The sequence below is a fragment of the Anas acuta genome, chromosome 3 (assembly GCF_963932015.1).
Source record: "Anas acuta chromosome 3, bAnaAcu1.1, whole genome shotgun sequence".
NCBI lineage: Eukaryota > Metazoa > Chordata > Aves > Anseriformes > Anatidae > Anas > Anas acuta.
Window position 1 is genome coordinate 7,403,248 of NC_088981.1, and position 25,996 is coordinate 7,429,243.

At 42.2% G+C, this 25,996-nt stretch overlaps 1 protein-coding gene across 14 annotated transcripts in view; it reads right to left on the reverse strand.

Annotated features, from left to right (window-relative positions):
* The window catches only part of ATL2 (atlastin GTPase 2), a 43,647-nt gene that overhangs the window by 3,055 nt on the left and 14,596 nt on the right, over positions 1-25,996 (reverse strand). For 12 of the 14 annotated variants that reach the window (XM_068675497.1, XM_068675493.1, XM_068675496.1 and 9 more), the window contains 11 exons: positions 19,814-20,094; positions 14,975-15,109; positions 13,453-13,557; positions 12,289-12,339; positions 10,080-10,136; positions 8,986-9,078; positions 8,582-8,720; positions 7,651-7,778; positions 5,272-5,328; positions 3,945-4,016; positions 908-1,339 (listed from right to left, as the gene is read on the reverse strand). In XM_068675497.1, coding sequence (XP_068531598.1) covers positions 908-1,339; positions 3,945-4,016; positions 5,272-5,328; positions 7,651-7,778; positions 8,582-8,720; positions 8,986-9,078; positions 10,080-10,136; positions 12,289-12,339; positions 13,453-13,557; positions 14,975-15,109; positions 19,814-20,094 — 1,550 coding nt within the window. Of the gene's footprint in view, positions 1-907; positions 1,340-3,944; positions 4,017-5,271; positions 5,329-7,650; positions 7,779-8,581; positions 8,721-8,985; positions 9,079-10,079; positions 10,137-12,288; positions 12,340-13,452; positions 13,558-14,974; positions 15,110-19,813; positions 20,095-21,217; positions 21,249-25,665; positions 25,784-25,996 lie in introns of those variants that run through there. The other 2 variants (XM_068675500.1, XM_068675505.1) reach the window with 2 other exon arrangements.

Genomic DNA, 25,996 nt, shown 5'->3' on the forward strand with positions numbered 1-25,996 from the left:
TACTTTACATGGCAGTTCATAACATTACACAGTCGTTCATAGACAAGTTTAGTGTACCACTGCCTAGAATTCATCTGGAACAAAGTCACTTTTCAGATGTGGAAGACTGTAGCAGTATAGAAGTCTCCAGTTAGTTATTTGCTTAACACCTTGTAGAACCTATTTTAGTGAGAAAAATGAAAAGCTACTCAGAAGAGTTGGTCAGGAGCTCTCCACACCGGCTGTACTAGGACAGCTACATCACCTGGATTCAGGCAAAATCTTTGTACAAGAGGCCTTCGGTTCTCTCACACTGAAGTCGTCTTCTTTCAGGGGTTAATCTGACTGGCATGTATTTCTTGTAACAGCAGTAGCACCAACTGTGCTACTTGAAGGGTCACAGACTACACAAGTCTTCCCAGAGGAAGAAACTTGCTGCACATCCTCTCGTAGCAGCTACTGCATGTTAGTCTGGTTACTCATCAGCCAGTTTTCTTTGAGGTCTAATTAGTCCTCCAGTGTCACGCTATCAGGTGAGGTGAGGGGGGGGCAGTGTTTCCACATTTCTTTACATACTTTACACACCACATCCATACTGTAAGTTTGCCGCTTTAAACTTACCTTTGAAAGCAGAATTCTCTGCCCCAAAAAGTAGTATGACTTCTAACAAATCCCTCCGCTCTTACCATCCAAGCACCTAGCAAAGCCTTTATGTAACACAAATACACATGTATTTAAGTAACATTCCTGCTTTAACATTCCTTGTGTGGAACAACACTGCAGAGTGGTTGTACTCCTGACCTGATTTTCCCTGCAGCAGAACTAGTGTTCTCCCTTAAGTCTAGACCAGCTTTTACTCACAACACTGAGCAGAAACTATTTGATATGTTTGCTCAAGGAAAGATTTGTCATGAAAACGAATACCAACCTGTTCCCATATAGCTTCAGCGATCTGATCAATGGCTGTTCCAACTTCTCTGAATTCCCCAGAGTACTTAACGTATGCCCAAGTACAAAAGGATATAAGAGCTATCCCCAGCACGAGATTACACAGGGTAGCTATGGAGTTCATACCAAGGAACCCAGTCAGTCCTGAGGTTATATACATGGCAAACATGACTGCAAATAGAGTGGCAGGGGTACGAGCAGCGTAAAAGATGTTTTTGCCATCGTTGTGCTTCACAAAGTTTGCATAGATCTCGTCGATTTCCGTCTCGAGTTGTTCCTGGTAGCGCCGACAGAACTCCTCCCCTCCCATCTTCTTCACCGAGCAGAACTGCCTGACAGCCGACTCTCTGTAATCCTGGTGCTTCCGCTCGAGGTCCGCCGGGGCAATGTAAGGCTTATCTCCTCCACAAATCTGTAGGAATAATCAGAGGTGGTGTCAGCGCATCCCAAATATCTTGGGCTGTACTGAAAACAAACCTGCCCACCTCTCAAGCCAGCAGACTACCTCCTGCAACTTCCTCGGCTCTCTAAGGTCTAGAATCCCATCCCAAGGGAAGCAGCCAAAGGCTCTGTGTATCACAGCCCAGCAAGAGCCTTATCTGTCTGCTCAGATACAAAGCCGTAGCGTATGTCAGAACTAAAACTTTCAGTCCTTCCCTTTGGGCAAGCCCAGGAGAGGACAGCAGCCACAACATATTTTCCTGTTATGAGAAGGTGAAATAAGGAACGCCAGAAGGCAGACAAAGCTTGGTTTGAGGAAGGTTAGATAGCACTCTGAAGCCCTCCCCTCAGCTTTTCACACCACGTCACCCACCTCAGCGGGAGGTTCACTGCTGAACTTGGACACCAGTGAGGTAGATTTTGCACACTCAGCAACTTCCTGAGTATTGCTGTCACTTGCAGGTCCCAGGGAACTTACCAGGTGATATGAATAAACAAGAACTAGCTGCTGACATCTTTAGCCTGTTCTTCCCTAGACTGTCCTCTAGGCTTGATTCAGCTCAACTTGTGAGAGAATGTTTCTGCTGAAGGGAAGAGACCATGGACTCAGATACCTGTGACGTGGACACCCACCGTCTTCCTCTCCCTAAATCAGCATGGGTATGAAAATGGTTAGACTCCAATGATGACTTCTCTGTAACACTGATGTCTGACCTCTTACGGACTATGATTAGTGATTACCTAGGCCAAAAGGTCCCAACTGCTCAGATCAGCTCCAACTCTGAGTCTGACTGTAAAGGTCCATGTCTAAAGACTGAAGATTCTTTCCATATGATGTCACACCGCAGCCTTTTCTCTCCTGCCACAAGGCAGTGCTTGTCATCCTGTGTCTTGAGCACACCACCTTTAACCTCCTCCTGCTGCTTCCCCTTCAGCAGGGCACTGAAAAGATCGCTTTCTCAGAGCACAACATACCCTTTCTGCCTCACAAGTTGCATGGCTTCACTGACTAGCTGCTTCAAAGCAACGGGATCCTGACACCGTCACCCCACCTGCTGCCCCCTGATCAAGTTTAACAAGCACCTGTCTGATTTTTCCTTATTACAGTTCTCTGTACCTGGCAAAACTCCCTGAAAAACAGGTCTCTCAACCTCCAAAACTGTTTTTGCACATTGCTCAGAGTATTGAAACACTAGGAGCTTCTGATGTATCAAGACCACCGCTTGCCATACAAATACTACCACTGTTCTCATGCTCTGTGCGCCTGCACCTGTTGTTCCTCACATTTAAGGTCATCAGGGGAAGAGTATTTTGTTTATGCACACTCAGCAGAAGAGGGCTTTTGTTCACCAGCAGAACTCAGACAGTACAGTAAGAAATACCCATACATAATCCAGTCTTAAGTGCTGTTCCTAAAACAGAACTTTCAAAGTCGTGTCACATTAAGAACACTGAGACATCTGGATAGAAGTTGATTTAAGACATTTGTGTTTTTATCTACACTACACTCTACAGTGACACAAAAATATACACAATACTGGGGAAAATTACTATGGAAACAAAGTCTGTTTGAGAGCACATCTGTTTCTGTTTATTCCTCACCCCAAGTAAGAAGCCTTGTGAGTACAGTATCTCAACAGCCCGTAAAGAGTCAAGGTGGGAAACAATTTGGCCTTTTTTTTTTTTTTAATAGAAGCAACCCATTAGTTATTTTAAAGAGGTTTTCCAAACATGGAAACAAATGAAGGAATCCCTCTACACCAGCATTCTCAAGTCAGCCTGCTAACAACTGAAGCTGGCTAGCCTGCCGCTAGCGTTAGGTCTTAATCTAACTTCAAAACTGAAAGCTACTTCAGTGATTAAGACCAGAATTAGCCCAGTTAACAGAGAGCTCTGTTTGTGGCATGTTATCACCCATGTGATTTCACATTTAAACCCACTGGTCCTGTTGTAGAGTTTCTAAATAAGCATAGTCTTGTTAAGCTCTGCAAGACATGCAACTGTTTCCAGCATTTGCCGTGATAAAAGATTGCTAACACCAGGAAGTCAAAGGGTGAAGTCCATCCAGGCATTCAGCTTGGAGTGGTGTAAGTCACTACCTTCAAGAGAAGCAGCGAGTAAGAATTTGCATATTTTTTTCCAGACAAAATAGCTTTTGGATTAAAGTTTTTGTTTGTTTGTTTTTAAAAAGGGGTGATTTTAATCCACACATTTGACAGCTAACGAATAACCACTATTCAGAAGCGTGAAGCCATCCTAGAACTTTACCTTTGGGTCTACTCTGACCCACCACACATCTCACTTGTCTGCACATTTCACAGTACAGGATCTTAAGAGCAGTGGTAGGAATTAGCAGGTGGTATATTGAACTCCCATTCCCACCCCTCCTCACCAGTTTACATCTCAAAGAATCCTGGATTTGCTGCAGACACCTAACCTCAGTGCAGAGGACAGAAAACACGTCCTGGAGCCTAAGCTACTTTTTCCCCCATCAACATGCTCACAGCCAACACCAAATTTAACACTAAAACTGAAAGCCCCTATCCGCATGCAGACAGAAAGTGGTGTTATCATACCTGCTCCATGCCTTTGCTGTACAAGTCTTTTGCTCCTGCCACAGCAGCAAGATTGTTCGCCTCAGCTGTTGCCTAGAAAATATTGAGCACCACGTATCACTACAGCATCACCAGCAAGTTACACATGTGTAGTTACACTGCCCAACACACCCCACAACCACCAAGGACTACCAAGGACTGAGATTGCCAAGAAAATGCCCCACATGAACAAGAGAAGGTTAATGATAGATACTAAAACAGAATGACTAGAAGAAAAGGGTTTTTCAGCTTTCTAGTACAGCTGCAGACAAAATCCCACATGCTTGTACAGGCTTGTCATCATGAGCAATCTCTTCTGAATGTTCTACTGTTAAAAAGCAAGTACGGATCTCTAAATTACTACATGTTAATCCTGATACGTCACTACCTGTGAAGGAAGAAGCAAGCCAATATTCCTGCATTATGTGGAGTTTTGGTGTCAGAGTTTGTAAGGACTTAAGGCACCTTTCAACCTGTGTTGTGTGCAGGACAGTTATTCCAGCTCATCCTGCAAGATGCATCTTCTGTATCTCACAGCCACATCTATTGCATGTTACTTGGAAGAAATGATAGCAGCCTTTGTTTCACTGTGACAAGTTTTCTGAACCATTCCTCCTGCCAAAGTCTAAAGAATTGGTTCATTGACTCCACTCTGGCTGTTTATTCATCCTTCTTATCTTAATGAAGTGACACAGGAATCTTAGTTTAAAGAGTCTTATAAATATGAAATGGTTAAAACCAGTCCTGGATTCCACAGTTGGATGAAAACTCTTCAACCCAAGCAATTTAAGGATTCAACACAGAGCTTTGCACAATCAGTTTGTGTTCAGATCATTTTAAAGCTGATTTTTGGGTTGATCCAGAGAAGATGTAAAAAAGATACAGGCCTTAACTCAGCACACTTCTCCAACCTAACAACCCACACATGCAATAAAGGAGCCCAACACTGAGACAGGGATATTAGCTGCATGACTTTAAGCTTTTTCCTTCCTGTTTGCTGCACCAAAAGCCCTGTGAATTAAGTCTGAAAGATACTGACAGAAGAGCAAGTTACAGGAAACATGCTTGAAGTTGAAGCAGTTAAAAAGAAAGCAATCAGTTATACCCCCTGCTCCATTTGGGGGATGGGACTGAGGAATGAAATGTGTGCCCAGGCTACACAGTTCAGTCTGCTTTCACAGCACACAGCTCCTTCAAGAGCTACAGCTCTGTGCAAGAGCTACAGACTCCCAGCATTCATGACCTTCAACTGCACAGGGCTTATGAAATACACATTTTCAATCAGGTTATTTGAAAGAAAAGAAAATACCTGCAGCATAGACTTCGGGTGAGGTAGCTCCTCTCCTTGATAGATTTTAATGTAAGCCTAAATGGAATAAATAAAAAAAAAGAAGTTTATTTTTCCTAAGCATTTATGATTGAGGAGAGGGAGAGAAAAGGGATAATATAAAGATAGAGCTCGTAAGTCATTACTTTGTAATAATGGTAAGTATTCATTGAATCAAGTTTCTCCACACATACAGGTCTGGCATTCACCCATTTACCCCCAGTGTTTTAATTCCTTTACTTTCCCAAAGCCTAACATGAAATCCTTATTAATCTCCAGTTCTAGTAAACAGAAGCAACACTTAAAGCATTTCAATTAACGTGCTTCCATCAGTATTAAAATAAGTCGTTCATCCCTCTATCAAAGTGAATTCTCTTTCAATAGCTGCTGACAGGCTTTCTTTCTGTGCAAGCACCAATAAGCCCCTGAGCTTGGTCTGTGCATGTGGTTACTTTTAGACTTTCTTCCACTTCAAAATACAAGTTTCCATGTCTTCCATAAATATGGGCTGTGCACTTGAGGCTGGGGCCTGGCAAAGTTGGGGAGTACCTTGAGGAGACACACCCGCTATCTCAAAAAGTGACAGGTTTGGCAACAGTCTTCTGCTCCCTCAAATGCATTAGAAGGTCTTTGCTAGGCAGGGAGCCCTCTTCCAAAACCACGAAGACAACCAGCTTGCAGAGTTTCTGGCAAGAGGTCTGTCCAAACAGCCAAAAAGCGTAATTTATTTCCCCATGCCTTGTTCCCTTGGAATTCCCTTGGAACATGTACAGTGTTGAACTGCCAAAACACCACTGGAAGCCAAGTAGGCAGGCTGTCCCTCTGTTCCCCACCCTGCCAATCCTCGGGTGCTTTCTTTCACCATGGTTTCACAAGGCTGGAAGAGAACATCCTTCCTTATCTCCTCCAGCCCACAAGATGGCCCATGTCCTACAGCACAGCTCTTGGGACAGGTTAAACCAACAAAGCCATGCCATGAACAGCCCCACAGAGGCTGGGCAGTTATTCTTCTCCACACTACTACTGCTCTCCCCCCAGCTTGTCTACAAGCCTCTGTCCTGAAGATTTTCTCCCTAGAGGAGATGAGAACAAGGTCATCTGGGTCCCTACATACCTTGTGCTCTAGGTGGTAGGACAACCTACAAAAACCGTTATACAGGACTCTGCTCCCAGGACACCCTCCTTGATTCTGTAGCTATTTCCTCTGAGTAAAAACCCTCCGGTTTCCAACTCAGGCTTCACCATCTCAGCTTTAGATCCACAGTCACAAGGGAGCAGCTCTCTTCAGTTATGCAACTACTGAGTTCCCACAGCACCCTGCTTAGCAGATCCCAGACTGGCTACTGCAACGTGAATCAGGCAGCTATTCAATAGCCTCAATGTCACACTCAGTTTTAGGGTGCACTCCTTCCTAAACTGCTGTTGAACATGCACTCCCTGCACCATATGGCATCGAGTCTTACTACTTAAGAAAATGGAACAAGAAGTGACATGCAGCCATGTAAATACAGAGACTGAGCACAGAGCTCCAGAGAGGATTTTATCCTTGTCAGAGTAGCCACAACTTCTGCATCCCACATCATGCCTTTCGCTTGCAAAATAAAGAAATCCTTTTACAAGTGTTAAGAGTTCTGGTCTCAGATTCACCCCTTGCATAACTACTTTCATAACATCAGCTCTGTCCTGCCTCCAACACACACACTCAGAAGAAGCAATGCAAAATTAATGCCTTGAGGAATGCTACTTTCTTGTACAGAGCCAACTGTTTAAGCCATTCCAATTCAAAAAAAAAAAAAAAAGGCTACACATCAGACCAAATCCTGGTGATGTAGGGATTATGTTATCACATTACTGCTGGTGTCACCACAATACCAAAACAGCTCAGGAGTTTAACAGCTGCAGGTATCCACAAATATTTTATAGCATGAAATGTTGTTACACATGCAAGTGTTTAAAAAGCATCTTCCTTACAAGTAAAAAACCTGGAGGGGAAAAAAAAATATCTGATGTTTTTACTGCATACCTAAAAGTTTAAGAGCTGGTTTACTATCTCTATACAAAAACCCTCTAAAAAAACAGAATTTCAAAACAGTAAAAAAAATCAAAGAGCTTGAAGTATTTTTAGCTTATTTACAAACTAAAAAAAAAAAAGCACTCTTTTGCCAATAGTAGTCTGTTCAAAGCTACGCTGTTAGGAAGCTGTGTGCCAGTTCTGGAAACAGTAATGAAATGAACATAAAATTGAGCTGATCAGTGAATGTCAGCCTAGATACCTTCATCTTCTCTGGGAAGAACATGCCCTAAAATTAGAATACTTTCTTTAAAGCCATTAACAAAAATAATTAGCATAAGTTTGCTTACCTTGAAATATTCTACAAGATCTCTACAGGTCACCTTGGATCCACTAATCTCTTTTTCTACCAAGTTTTCAGGGGCAAGCAGTAACGGTACCAAATTCCGCAGTTCTTTCTTAAAATCCTCGTCTATATCTAGTAAAAGTCAGAAAACAGTGGTAAGTATTTAATCTTATGTTTCCCAAAGGAACACGGATAACCCATAACCCCTCAAAATACCATCAAAAGCCTTACCTGCATTTTTTAAATATTTAAAGGCTTAAATACATACTATAGCTTCAGTAAGTTCTATTTACTCTTGAAACATTAAATTCAAACAGAGAACAGAACTCTGTAGTCCGTGTAGTACTCAAAGTGCATTCTCCCTATTACACCAACATCTTGCACAAACCCACAGATCTGTCCCACAGAACTTGTCAGTGGGAAAACCCCTACTGCAAAAATCTTGTTTTCAGCCTTTGCCATTCTGATATATTCCCTCTGTTGGGGGAAAGGCAGTAACTGGAAGAATCCTAACCGCTTCCCAATTTGCGGTGACAGAAGCCTACAGCTATTTTATAGTTATTCTAGTGCTTGACCTTTGCTTTTGAGAGTTCTTACAGAAAAGCCTTTCAATAACAACAAAGGAAAGTCTACATTTCGTGAACGCTCACCTCTGAAACCTTTATTTTTCTTTAGAATCCTTATTATATGACCTTTAGGGATGTCTCAAGTTAATCAAGATTACAATCAACATCCAGATAAAGATATCCATTCCATCTTACCTTTAAACCAAGAACACACAATACGTATTTCTAGATTCTATCGTTTCACCTTTTAGCCCTACACTTTTCTAATCAAGCATTTCAATGGCCAACTATTTCAGGGCTTAACTTCTATGATAAAAAGAAAATGAATTCAGTGATCTGAATCAAGAAACACAATGGAAAGCTTCCTACCATTCAACCTCCCATCGAAATTTGGATTTGTTGCAACTTTAAGACCAGGGTGGGGCAACAGGAAACAGCCAAGGTTACTGAAACAGGAGTGAATATGCTTCCTTACGTTCTGTAACTCTTCATGCTGGTTTTGCTTTACCTGAAGAAAAAAGAGGTGTAAGAGCTGCTAATATAGATTTGCAGTACCTCAAGATTAAATACCAGCTTGAAAGCAGTAAGAGCACAAGTGTGTTTAGACTTATTTCTGAACCTAAAGATGTTAAAGATGTAGAGTTCTAAACCCAAGAACCCTGCATAAGTGAAACATCACAAGCATTTTAAGAGCTAGATCATTGTGCATCACTATCTTGACAATGAGGTGTCACTTAAGTTACATCAGAGTAGGACTACTAGACATAACGTACCTGCAATCTTTTCTCTAGAAACTTTTTTCCTCCTTCCAAACCATATGCATGTTCATAGGGGTAACTCCAGTCTCTAATTAAGAACATTAGTGTCTGTAAAAGGAAGAACAACAGGGGTGAATGGTTTGCATCATTCCTAAGGTCAAGAACTATGACACGCAGCTGTTTGAAATTTTTAAAGATTCTAAACTTGGCTATTCTAAATTAAGTAGCTTTGTAGTTTTGTGGTGCAAGTAGTTGCTAGTTTTAAGAAAAATACACAAATATACACAGAAGTGCAACTTGCTCTTTATCTGAAAGGAAGTACTTCAGCGTCTCAAAAAGAGAGCTTCCCTGTTCCATGGGTTTGCCTTTTACTACCCCAGAAGGATTAAACATGGTTGTTTCCTTCTGTCTGCTGAAGACAGAGAACAAACCTTGACATTAATCTTATATGAGATGAGGTGCTTGATGAAGACACCATCTTGCCTGGGCCAATCACAGGAACATAAAGGGCTCACAGTTGCAGGGTGAATATTCTAGAGACACGAGAGTCTCAAAAACTCACTGCTGGTAGCATTACAGGTTAAGAAGAATCATCTGATAATTCGGGTTTGGAGAAATCTCAGTCCTTGTCTCCGCTAAGTGGAAGAAGCCTCAAACTCTCCTCTAGCCTAGGAGATAGTCAGGAGACGCTAGCAGTTCTGGAAAATTCAAATACTGCAGCCATTAATGCTTCAAATAATGAAAATGCAACGTCCCTCAATTTCTTCAAGGCCATATGACCTATATTCAGAACCATGCACCAAAGACCAACCACACCTCAAGAAGAAATGAGTTAGGAAGGAAACATGAAACTTTCTCCTTGAATTCAGTGCATCACTTGACGCTTCCTTTGTGCTTAAAACCCAGGCACAAAGCTATAGTTGCCTAAAATATGATCATCTTCAGCATTCTTCTACTGTTTTTTGCCAAGAAACATACTGACAGAGAAGGAAAACCAGTCTTGTAAAAAACAGACTAACTGACTGGCTTCAGCCCAACTAAGTTCTCTTCGTAATTATCCTGAGATAATTTTCTACACATTCAATTGCTTAGACTCAACACACAGTTACCTGAAACGGCTTTTGGTATATTTCTTCCATAGCTAGTCTTCCATATTCTGTAAACAACTGAAAAAAAAAAAAGAAGAGTGTAAGGGTGACATACAGAAAACAGTCTTCTACTGTAAGAATCCTTTATGTCACTAGATAACAATGCATTCAATCTTAAGTTGTATTACGGACCTAGAGTGGTCAGTGCAGCTCAAGAACAAGTACGCCAATGGTCAGTGAAATTCAGGGAGGAGACAATTTCCGCTGGTTTCACATTGCCACTCCAGAACTGGCACTACACCGGGGCTCTAAGTGGGTGGCCAGCGGGCTATTCTCAGAGGAAAGCTGACTGCGTCTCTCAGACAGGCAGTTTCCAACACTCACCACCTCGGCTAAGGAGGTACGCCTGTCTAACACTTGCCCCCTTACTTCCCACGAAAAATTTATTCCCGGAAATCTCAAGGAACTTGGCTTGTGTTTCAATGCCTAGTACCTCAGCTCTAGCCAAGTTCAGCAGCTTCCCAGATCTCTGCTTCAGCCTGTGACCTTAACTCATAATTGTTCTTTCTCTTCAGCAGAAAAAAGCGCTAGCTGTCTTTGCCTGGTTGCTTTCTGCATCTTTAATGCTAAAAGCAGCATTCTTCCTCACTGGACTAAGTGGGCCAGCAAACCCATGAGAACAAAAAATCACATGCTGGCTGTTTCAGCCAGGTTTAACGCTGTCAGGTGAGGGCACCTCACAAGCCCCTTTATAAACTTTGGAGAGTGAGATGAAGAAAGCCCTCTAGAACAAGGCAACTGTTCCTTTGCATTAAAGCTAATCCCTTGGACACCTCAGAAAAAGAAGTCTGTGGCTGAAAGGACAGTTTCCCCTGTGTCAGTTACAAGAGCATCTGAAAATTTACAGGACTAATTTGACACAAGTGAACTTCCAAGCCCTTGTCACCCTGAGCATAAAGAAGCTCTGAAGAGGTCAAGCATCCACATGAGTGGCTTGTTCCTGAGATCTTAACTTACCACCCCCACTCCATTCCCTGCTACATAAAAAAATAAAATATGCAGCCAAAGAGTAAGAGTATTTCAGAATAATATCTCCTTCCCTCAGACCATGATTCCTTGTCTCCACCTTCAGTGGGCAGGGAACACAAGCATTTACTTTTATTTATTGCCCTTCTCCTCCCTTTCTTCCCTCAAATCCCATCTACTATAGAAGAAAGGGAACACTACATTCAGACTGCACTGAGATTGCCAAAGGATCAGGGTCATCAGGAAAGTCTAGCTTTCAAATAATTTACTAAACCTTTTTTTTTTAAATGGTGTTTGTTTTCCCTGTAGGCTTTGTTTGGTTTTGGTCCAGCGATACAATGCTGTTAACTGAGAACAGCATCACAAGATTATGTCGAGTTAGTGTATTTCTACTTCCAGTATTGGCAGCCAGTCTTCAGCAGCTCTGAACAAGACAGAAGTCCTTTCAATCAGAGGACATGTAAAACAGTTTTAAGCTGTGACGAGGTCATGGCCTGAGCACAGGCAGATATTTGTTAACACACAAGCTAGCCTTTGAAGCTACAGATTTTAACTTAAGGAGATAAGGCTCTTACACCATTCATATGAAGCCAGAATTCAGTGGCCTTTGCTCACAATGTTCAATTAGAGGATGAAAACTCCATAGTAGTGAGAGGAGAACTCTTACCTGCTCTTGTTTCTAGGCAAAAATGAGACTGTAGAAGTTTTTCAGGTGAAAAACTAGAGAAGGTTTCTGAGTGGAAGATAATCTTCCTGCTATGACACAAGCTCCCAAATTTCTACGGAAGCTGGTTATGAAACACTATTTTCTTATGTTAGGGAAAAAGAAGAAACATGGGAAGCATCTTATGCGCTTTCATAAATCATTTCCCATTCTAATCCTTTCAGGAATTTTGGGATTTCTTACATAGAGACCAGACTTTCTAATGTACAGGCCAGACTTTAGGAAGTTAAGATTTCACCAAATTAGGAGCTTATGCTATTTTACATCTACACTGGCAAAGAGGAAGCATCACAGCATCACAGGTGTTGATGCAAATAACGTTTTAATAGGCCGAACTAGTTTTAGTATCAGGTCAGCTTTCATGTTTTATATTAAGTAGGAAGCTGCTCTCAAATCACAGTTACATTAGTAGTAAAATCAAGAACAATTTCCAGACTGTTAATTCAGAAACAGCTTAATATAAATTCAGCATATTCTTACCTGCAAGTGTTGAAGGTCATCTTCCTGAATATTCTGGGACAAGTTGTATACCTGTAAGAGACAGTAAAGGAATTAAAATGCAATTTGAAACCATTATCTTCATGCAGCCTCTGTTAGGCATCTTGAGTATTTTTTTTTTTTTTTTTTTTTTTTTTACCACCTCCAAAAATATTAAACTACCTGAAAGCCAGCCTCTAGAACAGTATCAAAGAAGGCATCTCAAGAAAGTCACTCCCTATACCAAGTGGTAGGGACAAAAATCACTGCTGGCCACCCTAATCTTTCCCAGATCATCATTCCAAGGAATCAAGCTGTAAAGAGATCTAGTGGTAATGCCGAGTGCTTCAAATCATCATATGGGTGTGAGAGGAGGACTGAGAAGGGCATACCCATCTGTCATCCTCAAATCTAAGTGCTCCAGGACTCAGTGATCTAGCAGCATCACCTCTGACATGGGAACAGCTGAGCAGGTAGTTCACCAGTTTTTTGCTTCCAAATCTTCCTGGAGAAGTTGGGCTTTCTCCAGGGTGCTCACAACTGCTTCAGTAAGTTCAACCAATACTGAACAGCAGTAAACTCAAAGATGTATCAATAATCCATAACCTGTCCTAATCACAGGAACAACAGGCGCAGAGGGACAGGGACAAGGCATAGGCAGTGTTCTACATACTAAAACAAAGTTAATAGGAGTATGTCTGAACAAGGTCACTTGACATCCCTTAAAAACCTGCTTACTTCTTGCACATTAAGACACAAGCCTAAAAGGAGTACTGGGTGTAGCACAAGAGAATTGTCAGGAGTTTTAACAGTAGCAGCAGAGGTACATTTAACAGATCAGTGTAGTTTCACCCTGAGTTTTGTCATCTAACATCTTAAAGGTTCTGTACTACATTTGCATAGAAGCAGTTGCTACTTTGCCACTTTTGTTTGTAATTCCCCAGTTCAATCAGCAATTTAACCCAGCTTGGCCTTGAATGACCTTGATTCCAGAGAAACTTACCTACATAACACTGAAAACTGGGACATTAAATATGAAATCTTCAGCAGTAGCTGGAGGAAAATACGCAGGCGAACTTTCTAAGCATGGCTAGAGAGAGACTCTTTGCATACTTGAGCAAGAGGGTTCCTACAGCTGTCATTATTGGCCAGCACAGGTATTCTCACCTGGACAGAACTCGTCATGGTGCTCAGAGCAAAAACCGTTGCACAGTCTTTGATAGTGGATTGGCTATCAAAGGCACCTTGGGTATCCATGAGTAGTACAGCAACCTAGAGAGTTTTGAAGAGCAGCAACAGTTAACCAAGTTGTTACACTTTCAAACTCCAGGTCATTGGGTTAAATTCTGTTTCAAGTAGAGCATCTCTCTGCTTCCATACCTATTTATTAAACCTTAGCCAGCTCCCTGCACACACATTTATACACACCTACAGATTAGTAAGCAGCAATACAAAGCCGTATCATCAGCCTTATGTCCTTGGCCTTGCTACATTAGTTACCCTCTCCCACAGAAATAGCATCCAACAAGGCACAGAGCAGAGTAGAAGGTAGCTCTTCCTCACTGGAGGAACTTCAGTCTCAGCTCTAATAAGCTATACTGGATTGTTTTAAAATGTGTCTTAATTATTTCCAAAAAAGTAACGACACTGACCATCTGCTAGAATGACACAGAAATGAAGTGGTCTTAATGGTAAGACTTTATCTGTCCAATTGCCATCTTTGGAATCTACTACAATCCCCTTCTCTTTCAGTTAGGGCTGACTGATAAGCAAGAACAAATGAGTGATTTTATTTTCTCAAAAGCATAAACAGATCCTCACAACTGCTGTTTTTTAGCCAGAGAACTGTTTGGTTAGGTATAAAGTTTGACAAAACCTTCTACAGGCCTCTAAACCACTAGCTGGTTAAGATCAGCGTCCCATATTAACCACCAGATACTTCCTTTTCGTCTCAGCAATGCAGAGGCTATGAAAGTTAAATAAGCAAGAGCTTACAGTTCAGGAGAACACAAATAGCTGAGAATACAGCACTGGTATTACAGAGCAAGTGTTTACTGACAACATTAGAAGTTGTTACAGCATGAAAATAGACACCCAAAATCAAAACTACGCAGTTAGGTTGATTTAGAGTTAAAATGCTCAACAGTTTTGATAAGCATAGAGTTTGTACCATTTACCCTGCTGTTAGACATGCTTTTCTTTTTGTGGGCTACCTGTTAAACTACACAGAAGGACCAGCCTAAAGACACCAAAACTGTTTATAATACTCACAGCCATGTGCTGCATTTCACTAGAACAAAATTACAAGCTAGAGCACATACTCAATCCCAAAACCAACAGTGTTTGTTAGAACTGTTCTTATCACAACATTTGTCTATACATGGTATTTATAGCCAACGCAGTTCTAAAACATCCACAGGAAAACCCACCCATAAGCCTTGACAAAGTAGACTTTGCCAAAATAAAGTAATCTCAGAACAGGACTATTGTTGGAGACTGAATCTTTTAAACCAGCAGGAAGACTCACACCTGCACTGATAGCTGATAGAAGGTTTCCAAACAGATTACACAGCTACTGAACACACACAGGAAAGCATCTTTGAACTGATTGCATTAAAACCATGGCATTAAAGCTATCCACCCAGAGGCAAAAAATCACCACATACGCCTATTTAAATCAAGCGCTTACCTTTGTTCCGTTGGGCTTATCAATTACAAACACTTCGCTCCAGATCTGAATGCCAGTGGTTTCCCGTTCACATCCACCTCTCCATGTAAACCCAGTTAAAGGCTCAGTGTTTCCACCTATCCAGCAAGGAGAAGTCTACAAAACAAGAAGAAAAACTTATTAAATACCAAGGAGGAGATTTGCTGTGCTGTGTTTTTGCAGACTTCCATGGCGCACCCTCATTTTCCTCCAAGCTGACTGACAACACTACATAAAGTATTAAAAGCCCAGTGCTACTCTGCTGTATGTTGTGGATGCTCCACAGGGAAGTTTTGCGTCGGAGTCTACCCTATTTCAGCAGTTACACAACTCTTCAGCCTCTGAAGAGCACACGTGAACAGCATTCAGGTCTCAAGAATATCTCCAGAGAAGGAGACTCCACAACCTCCCTGGGCAGCCTGTTCCAGTGCTCCATCACCCTCACTGTGAAGAAGTCTATTATTAAGTTCATTTATTTACACAAAGTTTATTTATTAATAACTTGGATGGTTTAGTAGTTAAAACTCCAAAAGGAACAAAAAACTAATCTTGACTTAATCCCTTCCCTCTCACAACTAGGTCAACCGCTGAACCTAGCATCTAAACCCCCACACTAGCAGAGACGAGCACAAGACTCACACTGCCAGCCTGCAGAAGCCGAAAAGAATAGGCAAGGACCAGACAATCCATAATCTCTACTTCAGTCACAAACAAAATACTTTTTCTCAGTGATTAGGATTCAAGGAAGAAGATCAAGTTGAGAGTTTGGTACATATCAGTCAACACACCCTACACATTACAAGTTTATGGGCAAGTCACCCACTTTGGAAAAAGCTGTCAGAGCCAAGTACAGTCTGCAGCTAACAGTCCTCAAGGACAGGCAATACATGGAGCAGTGGCTCACAAAGAAGATCCCAGACATTATATGAACAGATATAACCCAGAAATGCAGTTTATGTGCTGTGGAAGTAAGAAGCATGAGCGGGCACTCCGGGGCACTTTCACTGTGATGCGTCTGTATACACACAAACACTGAAATCCTGGAAAAGCAGTAGACAGACAAAAGTTGAAGTAAAGAGGGGGGTTAGGGAAAAGCCTTTATTTTACAGGCTAGAGCACAGCACGCTGACAGAACAGAAGCACTCTTAAAGAATTTGCCCCTGACCACCCAGGGAAGATTACCAGCCAGGAAAGTGTGCTTTTAAAGGTCAAAGGAGAGACTTCTCCATGCACTACGCTGTAATATATAACTTGCTAACTCAACACTGGAAGTTTTCAGAAGAGCTCAGGACAGACCTCTTCACATCTCGGAGAGCAGCATGTGGCACACAGAGGCTGCACAGAATAGAAATACTTACTGTGAATAAGTGAAACTGCTTATTTCAAAAATGGAGGGAGGGAAGGAGTGGTAACTGCGTACACCCTTCACACCCAGCAGCATTATTTGCTGCAGAGCAAGCCTATGCTGATAGAAGTCAATTAAGCAGTTCTGCATCAGCATTCTCCCAAACGAAGAGCACACCATTCAGCTTTGCTACTTGGATGGAACATGGCAAAGGTGAAAAATAAGATGAGCAGATACAAAATACGGGTACAGGCATCCAAGTGAAGAGAGGCACAGCTCCTTACAAGTAGTTTTTCTGTTCCATGCACATAACACCTTCACCAGTGAAAATAAACACAACCTGAAAAGCGTTCCCTTGAAGCTTTTTTTTTTGGGCTGTGTTTGTTGTTGGTTTTGGTTTTTAAATTACCCAAAGAGATGTTTACTCATCCACTGACCACTGCAGAAATTGAAGCTCCAAGACTGCTTTGGGCTTCAGAACACTCCAAGATCCAGTTCTGCAATGCTGAATCAGATCTCGCAGGTATATGGTAGCAGACTCTTGTTTCTCACTTCTTCAGAAGAAACTGTTAAGTTACTCAACAATATGATCCACTCTTAATTTATACAAGAGGAAGAATACAGTTTCCCAAATTTGGTCCAGAAATGTATTACCCTTACTTGAAGAAGCTAAGAACAAAACTAATTAAATGAGGTACCTCAATAATCACTGCAAATTATCACATTTATTTCCACATGTGATGCATGTCACAGGAATCTTGGGTGTCTTAATAAGCACAAGTTCAGCTCAAGCTGCTTCATTCTGTGGATTATGCAGTTAAGCCTGTCTCTGACTGAGCTTTGCATCACACTGAAGTATTCCTAGCTTGTTACTGAAGTATTCCTAGCTTGTTACATCCTTTTTTCCAGGCAACTCAGTGTTTTAAACTCCATCCATTAAGTTGACTTGAAAGACATTCAAGAGATGGGAGAAGTGAAACAGAAGGCTTTGTTCCTAAAAGAAATCAAGTTTTAAGTTGCACTACAATTCTATATCATAGCCCTTTTAAATATTCCATACTAAGGAAGTGACCAATGCAGCTTTATTTGCATAGTGCCATTAATATGCAGTACATCTAGAAAGGTCGCACCCCTGTAAGAAAAAGCTTTCAAATCTAAATTTACTAGTGTCTCTGCACCTAGCTCTTAATAAGGTTCACAGTGCAACAGAGATCACAGGATCCTTGCAGCAGCTTTGCTGAACACACAACTGCTGCTATTTTGTGGCAAATTATTCTGTCTGGTTTCAAATAATGAACCTTAACACTAAGTATCAGTGGTTGAAATGAGATGCCACCCTTCTCCCTGAGGATACTGACCAGCTTCAGCCATTTCAAAATCCTACCTTTGACTTCAACTGGCACACAAACAGTAACTTTTCACATGACCCCTAGCTTTTTGGGTAAAACGAGGAAATAGGATTGACATATCTGGGCAAGTTCTTCATCACAGACTAATATCAAGAGGACAGGACAGCCTGGAATTGCTTGATCAGTGTATGAAATGCACATAAATGCACTGGTATTTTGTCCAAGAGCCAACATTTAGTGCACGGTAAATACATACTTGAATTAAACCTGAAGACAAAAGATCAGACTTAAAAATATATAAAACTATTCCAAGGCCTCCCCTCCTGTACTCAAACCACTTGCATAAACATAGAGGACACCGTTTGACTTGATAAAATTCAGCAGGGCTCCAGAGAAGAGGCGTTGCACTCGTCTTCTCTCATCCTCAACTCCTATCACTCAGTTTGCAGTGGCTCTGATGCTTGTCACACTTTCCCTAAGCCAATTTACGTCACTGAGCTGGCAGGAAAACAATCCTAAGTACAGTGTCTCTAAGGCATCAGCGAGTAGGACCAGCTCAACTAAGGGCCTGCAAGCATTGCAGCTTGAGAACACAAACGCCTGGCCAGAAGCAGCAAACGGAGAGTAAGAAGCAGAGCCTTTTAGGCAAGTGATGTTGTTGCACTAGATAGTGGAGCTTGTCTTCTTCAGACAGTGAAACAAATGGTATTTCGAAGGACACCTAGAGAAAACTGAGAAATGTGACTGTACAGTGCAGTGAACAGAGGCACGTTATTAAACAAGGCTGAAAGTGTCCCGATCTGTTTTGCTCTCTGAACTTGTTTTGCAATCCGTAAGTTCCAGTGTTTGCTTAAAGACCAAGCCTATTTTTGGCAAGAACTAGCACTGCTCTACCTAGCACCCGTTTAGCTCAAATTGCTATACTTCTTGGAAGTTTCGTTTGGTTTTGTTGGTTTTGCTCTAATATAAACAGGACACTGGAGCGGATTTACATACACACAAAAGGTGACCCACTGAACAGCCATATCAATGTTTATTTCTCCCTAGTCTCAAGAAGTTGGGAGCACCAGCTTGCTACTCTGTATTCCTCCTACCAACATCCTCAGTGGCTTTCTTACAGAGTTCTTGGCAGATCAGTGAGAACTGAAGAGCAAGCATTACTTGGAGTGAAAGAAAGGAAGTCTTCATCTGCCAACTACCAGCGGCTTCTTTACAATATTCCCGTATTTCCTGTAACTGCAGGGTTCATCTTCATTTCTCCTCAAGCCAGCCAGCACAAAAGCAAAACAGATGCAATCATGGTTAGTTTCTGCTACCATGAATTCCAACTCCAAACACCCATGACCAAAAAGGAATCCATTCTGTTCCTTAAAAGCTTCAAAAAGCAGTAAAACACTGAACTGTTAATAGTCACTGTGCAGATTAAAAGAAACACAGCACAACCCACGACAGGAAGATGTGTATGTTCACAGGAAGCCCTATGCCACCTTCTCCATAACAGCCAATAATTCAAAGTATAGTAGAGACTAAACAACAGCAACCAAAAAACTACAAAGTAAGAAGGAATTAAGCTTCAGATTAGGCATTCATTAACCCATGACTTAAAAGGATCTAAGAAATTCTTGGACTATGTTCAGAGACACATTCCAAGCAGGCAACAGGAGACTTTCTCCTCCCTTTTGCCGTATTTCAGTATCTCAGAAAACAGAATTAGTCCTCCAGGAGATACCTGACAAAATTCTTTTTGCAGCAATCGATCAGCTAACACTACAGCTTGACTGCAGGAGGCCAAGTCAAAGCAAGATCCTTCCAAGCCACCACCTGGATAAGGCCTTACACAACTAGAAGGCCTTCCTTGAATGCTCTCCTTATTCAAGTTCTTCTCAAATCCACTTGTATCAGGACACCAATAATTCACTTAATGGCTGCAGTAAATGTCTGTTGTACAATTGTCACGTAAGTACGCTTCTTCACATAGTAGCAGTATACTTAGAGAGAGGGAGAGGAAGGCAGCTGCTGTAAGGGAAAAAAAATGACCTGCTATTTGTGCTCAGGTAAACAAATACAAAAGGTGAACAACTAAAACAAACTATTTTTTTCCTGCCAGGAGAAGTCCAAATTACTCACCCTGTTATACATGTATCTAAGCATGAAGTCCAGCAGAAAAGATTTTCCTTTGCGGAAAGCTCCTGCTACAGACACAACTACTATGTTAAGATCTTTGATGTGCTCCTGAAGCAAGATTTTTTCCAACGCTTCTTCATCTAATTCAAAGTTATGGTCATCTTCATGAGCAAGAACAATCTGGATGGGGCGCGGCTTCTCCAAATCCACCTCGTCATCCGAGTCTGGCAGGGCATCTGAGTCGGGTAGGGCATCCTCCTCTTCCTCCTCCTCATAATGCTTACCTGCAAATTGACGGGTTACAGCACATTAGTAAGTCAGAGATTAGGACACCAGACGTTTTTGTGAAGTCAAAACTCAAGCTGGGCTTGATGATGTTGTTGGGAACATGTGTGCAGACAAGATCAACAGACATTCCCTGTCCATTTTCACACCTCACATGTTACCTACATTTCAGATTTCAGTATTCCCCAAGTTTTAACAAATCATGAAAGGAAACTGGTTTTACAGCATCAAAACCCACTTAAGGCTTCTTAAGTAAACTTGCGTTAAAAACCTACAGGCCTTTTCTCTCATCTGGAAAAAAAAAATTGAAGCAAGCTTTTTGTCCTCTTTGGAACACTGTAGAGGAAGGTGGTCATCTATAATTGTGAAAAAAAATGTTTTCTGTCAGTTTTGGTAGCCAACACATATAAACAAGACCACTGATCCAGTAGGTTACCCCAGCACCACATCAGCAGAAGACTAAATTCCTAATTCCAACTCATTACACCTGTTTCAATTCTCAAATCAACACAGACTTTGGAATGCCTGTTTACTGCTTGCAAGAGGAAAAAAGCTTGTTTGCACATGTAAGGCCTAACATCTTGGGGATTAAAAAACAAGCACTGAAGCAGTTTCTGGCTTCATACTTTTCCTATGACACATTATTAAGCATGATTCAGTAAGAGTAAGTACCAACTGTTCCAACAAAGAGTTGAGAATATTAGGAGCTCGTTTTTTAGTTTTCAGTCTTTCAGGTCAACCCTTCAGGATCCATTCTTTCAGTAGCTGCAAGAACAACTCAGGTCAGATTTCATTATTGATGAATGATAAACTAAAACCAACAGGGCCCTACAAACATATATCACAGTAGTAACAGTACTTTAATCTTTCTGACTTCCAGAAGTCAGGAGTTACCGGGTGAGAGGCCTTTAAAAAGCACAACCACACAAGTGTAACCTGAACTCCGCTCCTGTCCAAGTACCACAATAACAAAGTTTGTCCCAGAGAAAAAAAGGAACTCCCCTACTGGCCTGATTCCAGTTTTCCTTTTGAGCTTCTGGAAGGGTTTTTGTGTGTACAGAATTGCCTCAAAACTCAGATTTACAGCTTGCCATGCTCTGTGAGAAGTCCACGTGCACAAACCTGACTGAGGCATCATCCTAACAGTTACTCATCTGGGAACATCGCTGAGTTTCAGTCCGTTGGACTGCTCGCCATGCCTACATTTCCAAGCATCACTTCTGCCAAGAGAATGAAAAAGCCATTTCCAGTCACACGATGTACACAGGTGTGTTACACAGCCCCATGCTTTCTGCAAGAGCAGCTCAGGAGTAGCGTGCCACAAGGCACCACGGAGCCCACCACGGTTGGATTCATCCATGGTAGAGACCCTGCCAGCACCCACAAGACCTGCACCAAGCCATTCCTGCCAGATCTTGCATCCCAGATCCCATCCCCAGCAAGACTTAGGAACAGTACTCAAACACACCCTGTTTTGTGGATGTAATGAGACATTTGAGTCATTATCAGGGACTTGAAAGATTAGTAACACGGTGACCCTGGAGTTTTTCCAGAAGCTGTCTCTTTAGACAATTCTGACAGCATTTCACTTTCTTGCAAATCAGACGGGACACTTCCAATCATCGTGTTGGTGCTGCTTCAAAGGCCAGAAGCACTGAATCTTTTTTAAAGATCTGTATGTATTGGTTTGAATAAATAAAGCTAGTGGTTTGAACAGCATGTAAACTGGGGTGTAAGCCCTAAGGAGCTAGAACCACACTCTAGCATTATCCAAGTGGGTGTGTAAAACGGCTCCTAGCATCACCCTCACTCAGTCTGGTTGACAAAGCAGGCCAAAAAAAAAATTACACCAGCATGTCTGACAAACGGAAGGAATAACTTTAAGAGCAGCTGTCAGCAGGACATCAAGCTACACAAACTACATTGATATAGTACGGGTTGCCATTTCAGAAGAAAAAAAAAGATCTCACCTTCAGCTAACACTTTTCTATTCTCAGAAATTAAATAAGCCCTCTTTTGAAAAAAAGTTTACAAAGCAGGATTTGCCCCACATAGAAAGCATTCTTTGTAAGCCAGAAAACATAGGAGGCCCCAGCGAGGCACAAAGATTTTGACAGTAAAGAAAGCCTTTGGCATCACAGCTTGGAAACAAAGGGAATAATTCTATTAATAAAAACATTAAATAGCTCCAAGATAAGACTTTTGAATTGTAGCAGGGTACACACACCTCCGCTTCTAAGTATTCCCCAGACAAGTTCAACTTGGTTACTTAAAACAGCCTTATATTCTTTTATTTAAACCTGTATTGCACTGATAGCGCTAAGGCATCAAGTTTGTAAGCTAAGGTAGACTGCAAAATAATCCAAAGCAACATCTGCAACTTCTCCGAATTGCAGCCAGACATTAACCACCTTTTCCTACCTGGAAATCATCAGATCCTCAGCAGACCTCAAAGCAGGAACTTTAGCAACGTCCTTTTGCCAACACAGAAGCCTCCTCACGTCAAGATACTTCCCAGACAAACAAGCAGTGTGATCATTTATCATTAGCTATTTCCAAACAAGCAGATTCTCCCTATCACAAGCTGATAGTACTATCCGGAGCCTGCACACGATACATCCATCGAAAGTCCACATCTTGTTAATAGTCTTCTGCACCCCTGCAGCTTATATAACTCAGAGGGGATATAAGATTCATCTCCAGTCCCGTTCAATTCCCTTTATATTTCACTCACCAGGAAAAGTTTGAAAGTAAAATCCAATACATCTAGTTGTGGGGAGAGAAGGTTGGTTTGGGGTCTTTTTTGTTGTCTTTGGTTGGTGGATTTGTGTTGTACTAGGCTGGCTAGTCCAAAATAAAATTATCTGACAGCTCCCAACCTGCCTGCAGAAAACGCTATCGTAGACATGAATCAAGCACTTTGAGGTTGGAGAACCACAGCGTTGACAGCTGTAAAGGAAACTCGATCCATCCAGAAGAGCTGGTTTCCTAACTTCGTCCTCGAGTGGCACAGAACAGCCTTCCCTTCAAGAGATTTTGGATAGGTTAGGTATTACCTGGACAGATATCACACGAGGTTAAGCATGTTAACTGTGGAATGAGCACTAATGCTTGTCCCAGCAATGCTGTCATTGTATGCTAACCTGTCACTGGCTCCAAGGCAGGCATCATAGCCTTTTTGGCTCTTCATACACCTTCTGGCAGCTTACCCTGTTACTCTGGCTAGTTGCTGTGTCAGAGCACTGGAATATGCTGGAAGGCTTTCTAGAAGGCTTCAGTGTCCTGGGCAGAGGGATCACATTCCATTTCCAAGAACTACTTCCAGAGCAGTCTCAAACAATGATCAGGACAAGCAGTCCTACTTCACCTTTTTTTTTTTTTTCCAGAAGCTGCAGAAGCATTACAGCAAGCCTGGATGTAGATCATATAAAAAAAAAAAAAAAGCTCACAGCACTGTCAAGGAGCTGATGAAATTCAGAACATTCTTATTGACCTATACCTGACTGTTAGTAGGGGTGGATTTTTTTTGTTGTTGTTTCTCCTCCTTCCTCACCTGCCCCAGCAGTCATAGTACACTACTACAAATACAGAATTCAGGTGGATTTTTCCTAAAGCCCCACCTAAGGGCCACATGCCACTCTAGGTCATTCTAACAACCCAGTCCCAGTAAATTAAGTGTAAGAAAAATGAGGACAGAAGTGGCTTTCCAGCAGGATCACCCTACACCAGAGTGTTTCCAGCCAACTGGACGGTAATCTGGATTTGCACAGCTCGTGGCAGCCTCCCTCCACAGGTCTCCATGACAACACATCCAGGAAAGCTCAAGAGGCAACCAGAGCAGCACGATTCTGTTGCCTTGGGTGGGATTTTGGTTTGCTTCGCTGTTGGCCTTTTTTGTTTTGGACTTTCCCAAAGTGGGAAGTCTCCCAGTTCTATTCCAGGACTGGGGTTACAGCCCCAGCACATCCACTCACGAGGACTTGGTTGTTCCAGGGGTACAGCACAGAGCTGGTCCTGATGCTGGTGGGAATGCCCATGTGCACTGAAGACCAGCCCTCAGGCTTTCTGTACGCACAGAACAGCTCTCATCTGTCACAACACACGGCGTTGGAGCTTGGAGAGCAGCGTGGCAGACCCAGAAAGCCATGGCTTTGTTTTCACAAGCTGCACAGCTGCCCTTTGAGACTCGTGCACTATTGAACGAATGCACTTTGGACTGCACTCACTTACCCTGCTCCGGCCAAAGCTAATGCAGGAGGACTGTTGGCTGGACTCACCCCAAACTCTGCCACCCGTTCAGTCCTCACCCTGTAGCTGTTTGCTCATCACTCCTTTCTCCTTTTCAGCCTCTTCCAGCCTGAATCCTTCAGTAGTAGCAGTAGAGCTGCTGCACAATTTCAACGGTGTGTAATCGCTTCCTGAGCCAGGGAAGCAGGCTAGGAGACACAGGAGAAGCAAAACCATACAGCAAGGCACAGAAGCAGACAGACGTGAGCGGAAACAAATCCAGCCTCAGGAAGAAACCACTGGCCAGCTTCCCCGAGAGCTCTGCACTCCATCAGCAACTGCTACAGAAGGCGTGCTGCCGACACTCCCCGGCTAAGTGTCCAGAACAAGCGGCATTTGTTCAAACACGAAGCCAGGTTTTGGGAACAGTAACTGCCTGTGGAGGTACAGGGAATATTTTATCTGAACAAACCCAACTGAATAACCCGCTTCTTAAAGTAAGAGGTAAAATGAACAGAAGCTAATGCCTGCTTTCCCCAAAGGGCACAGAAGCAGCTGATGACCTATTTGCCCTGCAGTGTAAGAACACGGGAGTGAGAGCAGTCAGCTCAACTTGCGTGCTACGAGATAAAAGAGACAGAACCTGCTTTAAATGCAAGTTTCTCCCCCTAACCACATTCATTGAAACCAAATACCAACAGAGCTACCTTCAAGTTTCAACCCAAATGCAGCCTGAGCTGGTTAAACACCTCGTTCATGTTCCTTCATAAGAGGAAAGCCACATACTAATTGCTAAACTCTGTTTTAAGATACAGTGTGTGTTTCCAATCAACAAGCCCCAAATGCCAGCTAGTAATTGCTTCTCTGGACACTGGGGTTGACCCAGATAACTGCACACAGATGCAGCACAACACCAAAGTAAATTGAAGCCACTAAAAAGCAAATGGGATTGAAGACTCGCATTATAAACAGGCAGCTAAAGAAGTCACTTTCATTTAGGGTAGATGGCTCACCAGTGTTCCTTCCATTTGCTCTGTCACCAGGAGTTAAAAGAGACATGGGAAAGTCCAAGTCTTCAAGCTCGTAGTCTTAATAACCCTGCTTATACGGAAAGCTGCACTTTGCTAGATGTCCATTTGAAATCAGAAGTTGTCACAACTTGCTACATCAGCACTCGGCATCCCTCAACTCTTTTTCTCAATGCTCTACAGAAATAACACATCTACATCCTTACAAAGTGACCCAAATCCCCCCAAACACACCCCACTCCACCCACAGCTCAGTCCAGGTCCCCCCACACTTGAATGGGGAAGCAAGCTGAGGCAGACTGCACCAACTCTCACCTATCTGGCTTGAAATCCTGCTGTACCTCCACACCCCGAGGGAGTTCACAGCTTCAAGTAAAAGCTTAAAATAAGTTATCATGAAGAAGTCACTGCACCGCATCTAAATGTGATGCTTTCTCTCGGAGCCTCACCTAGGAAATCTTCATTAGGCAGAAAGACAAATTATTTAAATGTTTCTCATTTCGATGTAGTGAACCAAGGGGAGTGTAGGCATGTGTGAATTCAATTCCAGAGCAGAGAAAAAAAAAATAGGTTAACCTTCAAGCCTTATTTGGACAAGGTAAAAAATCTGGCACATCCGATGTAAAAAAAAAAAAAAAAAATAGGT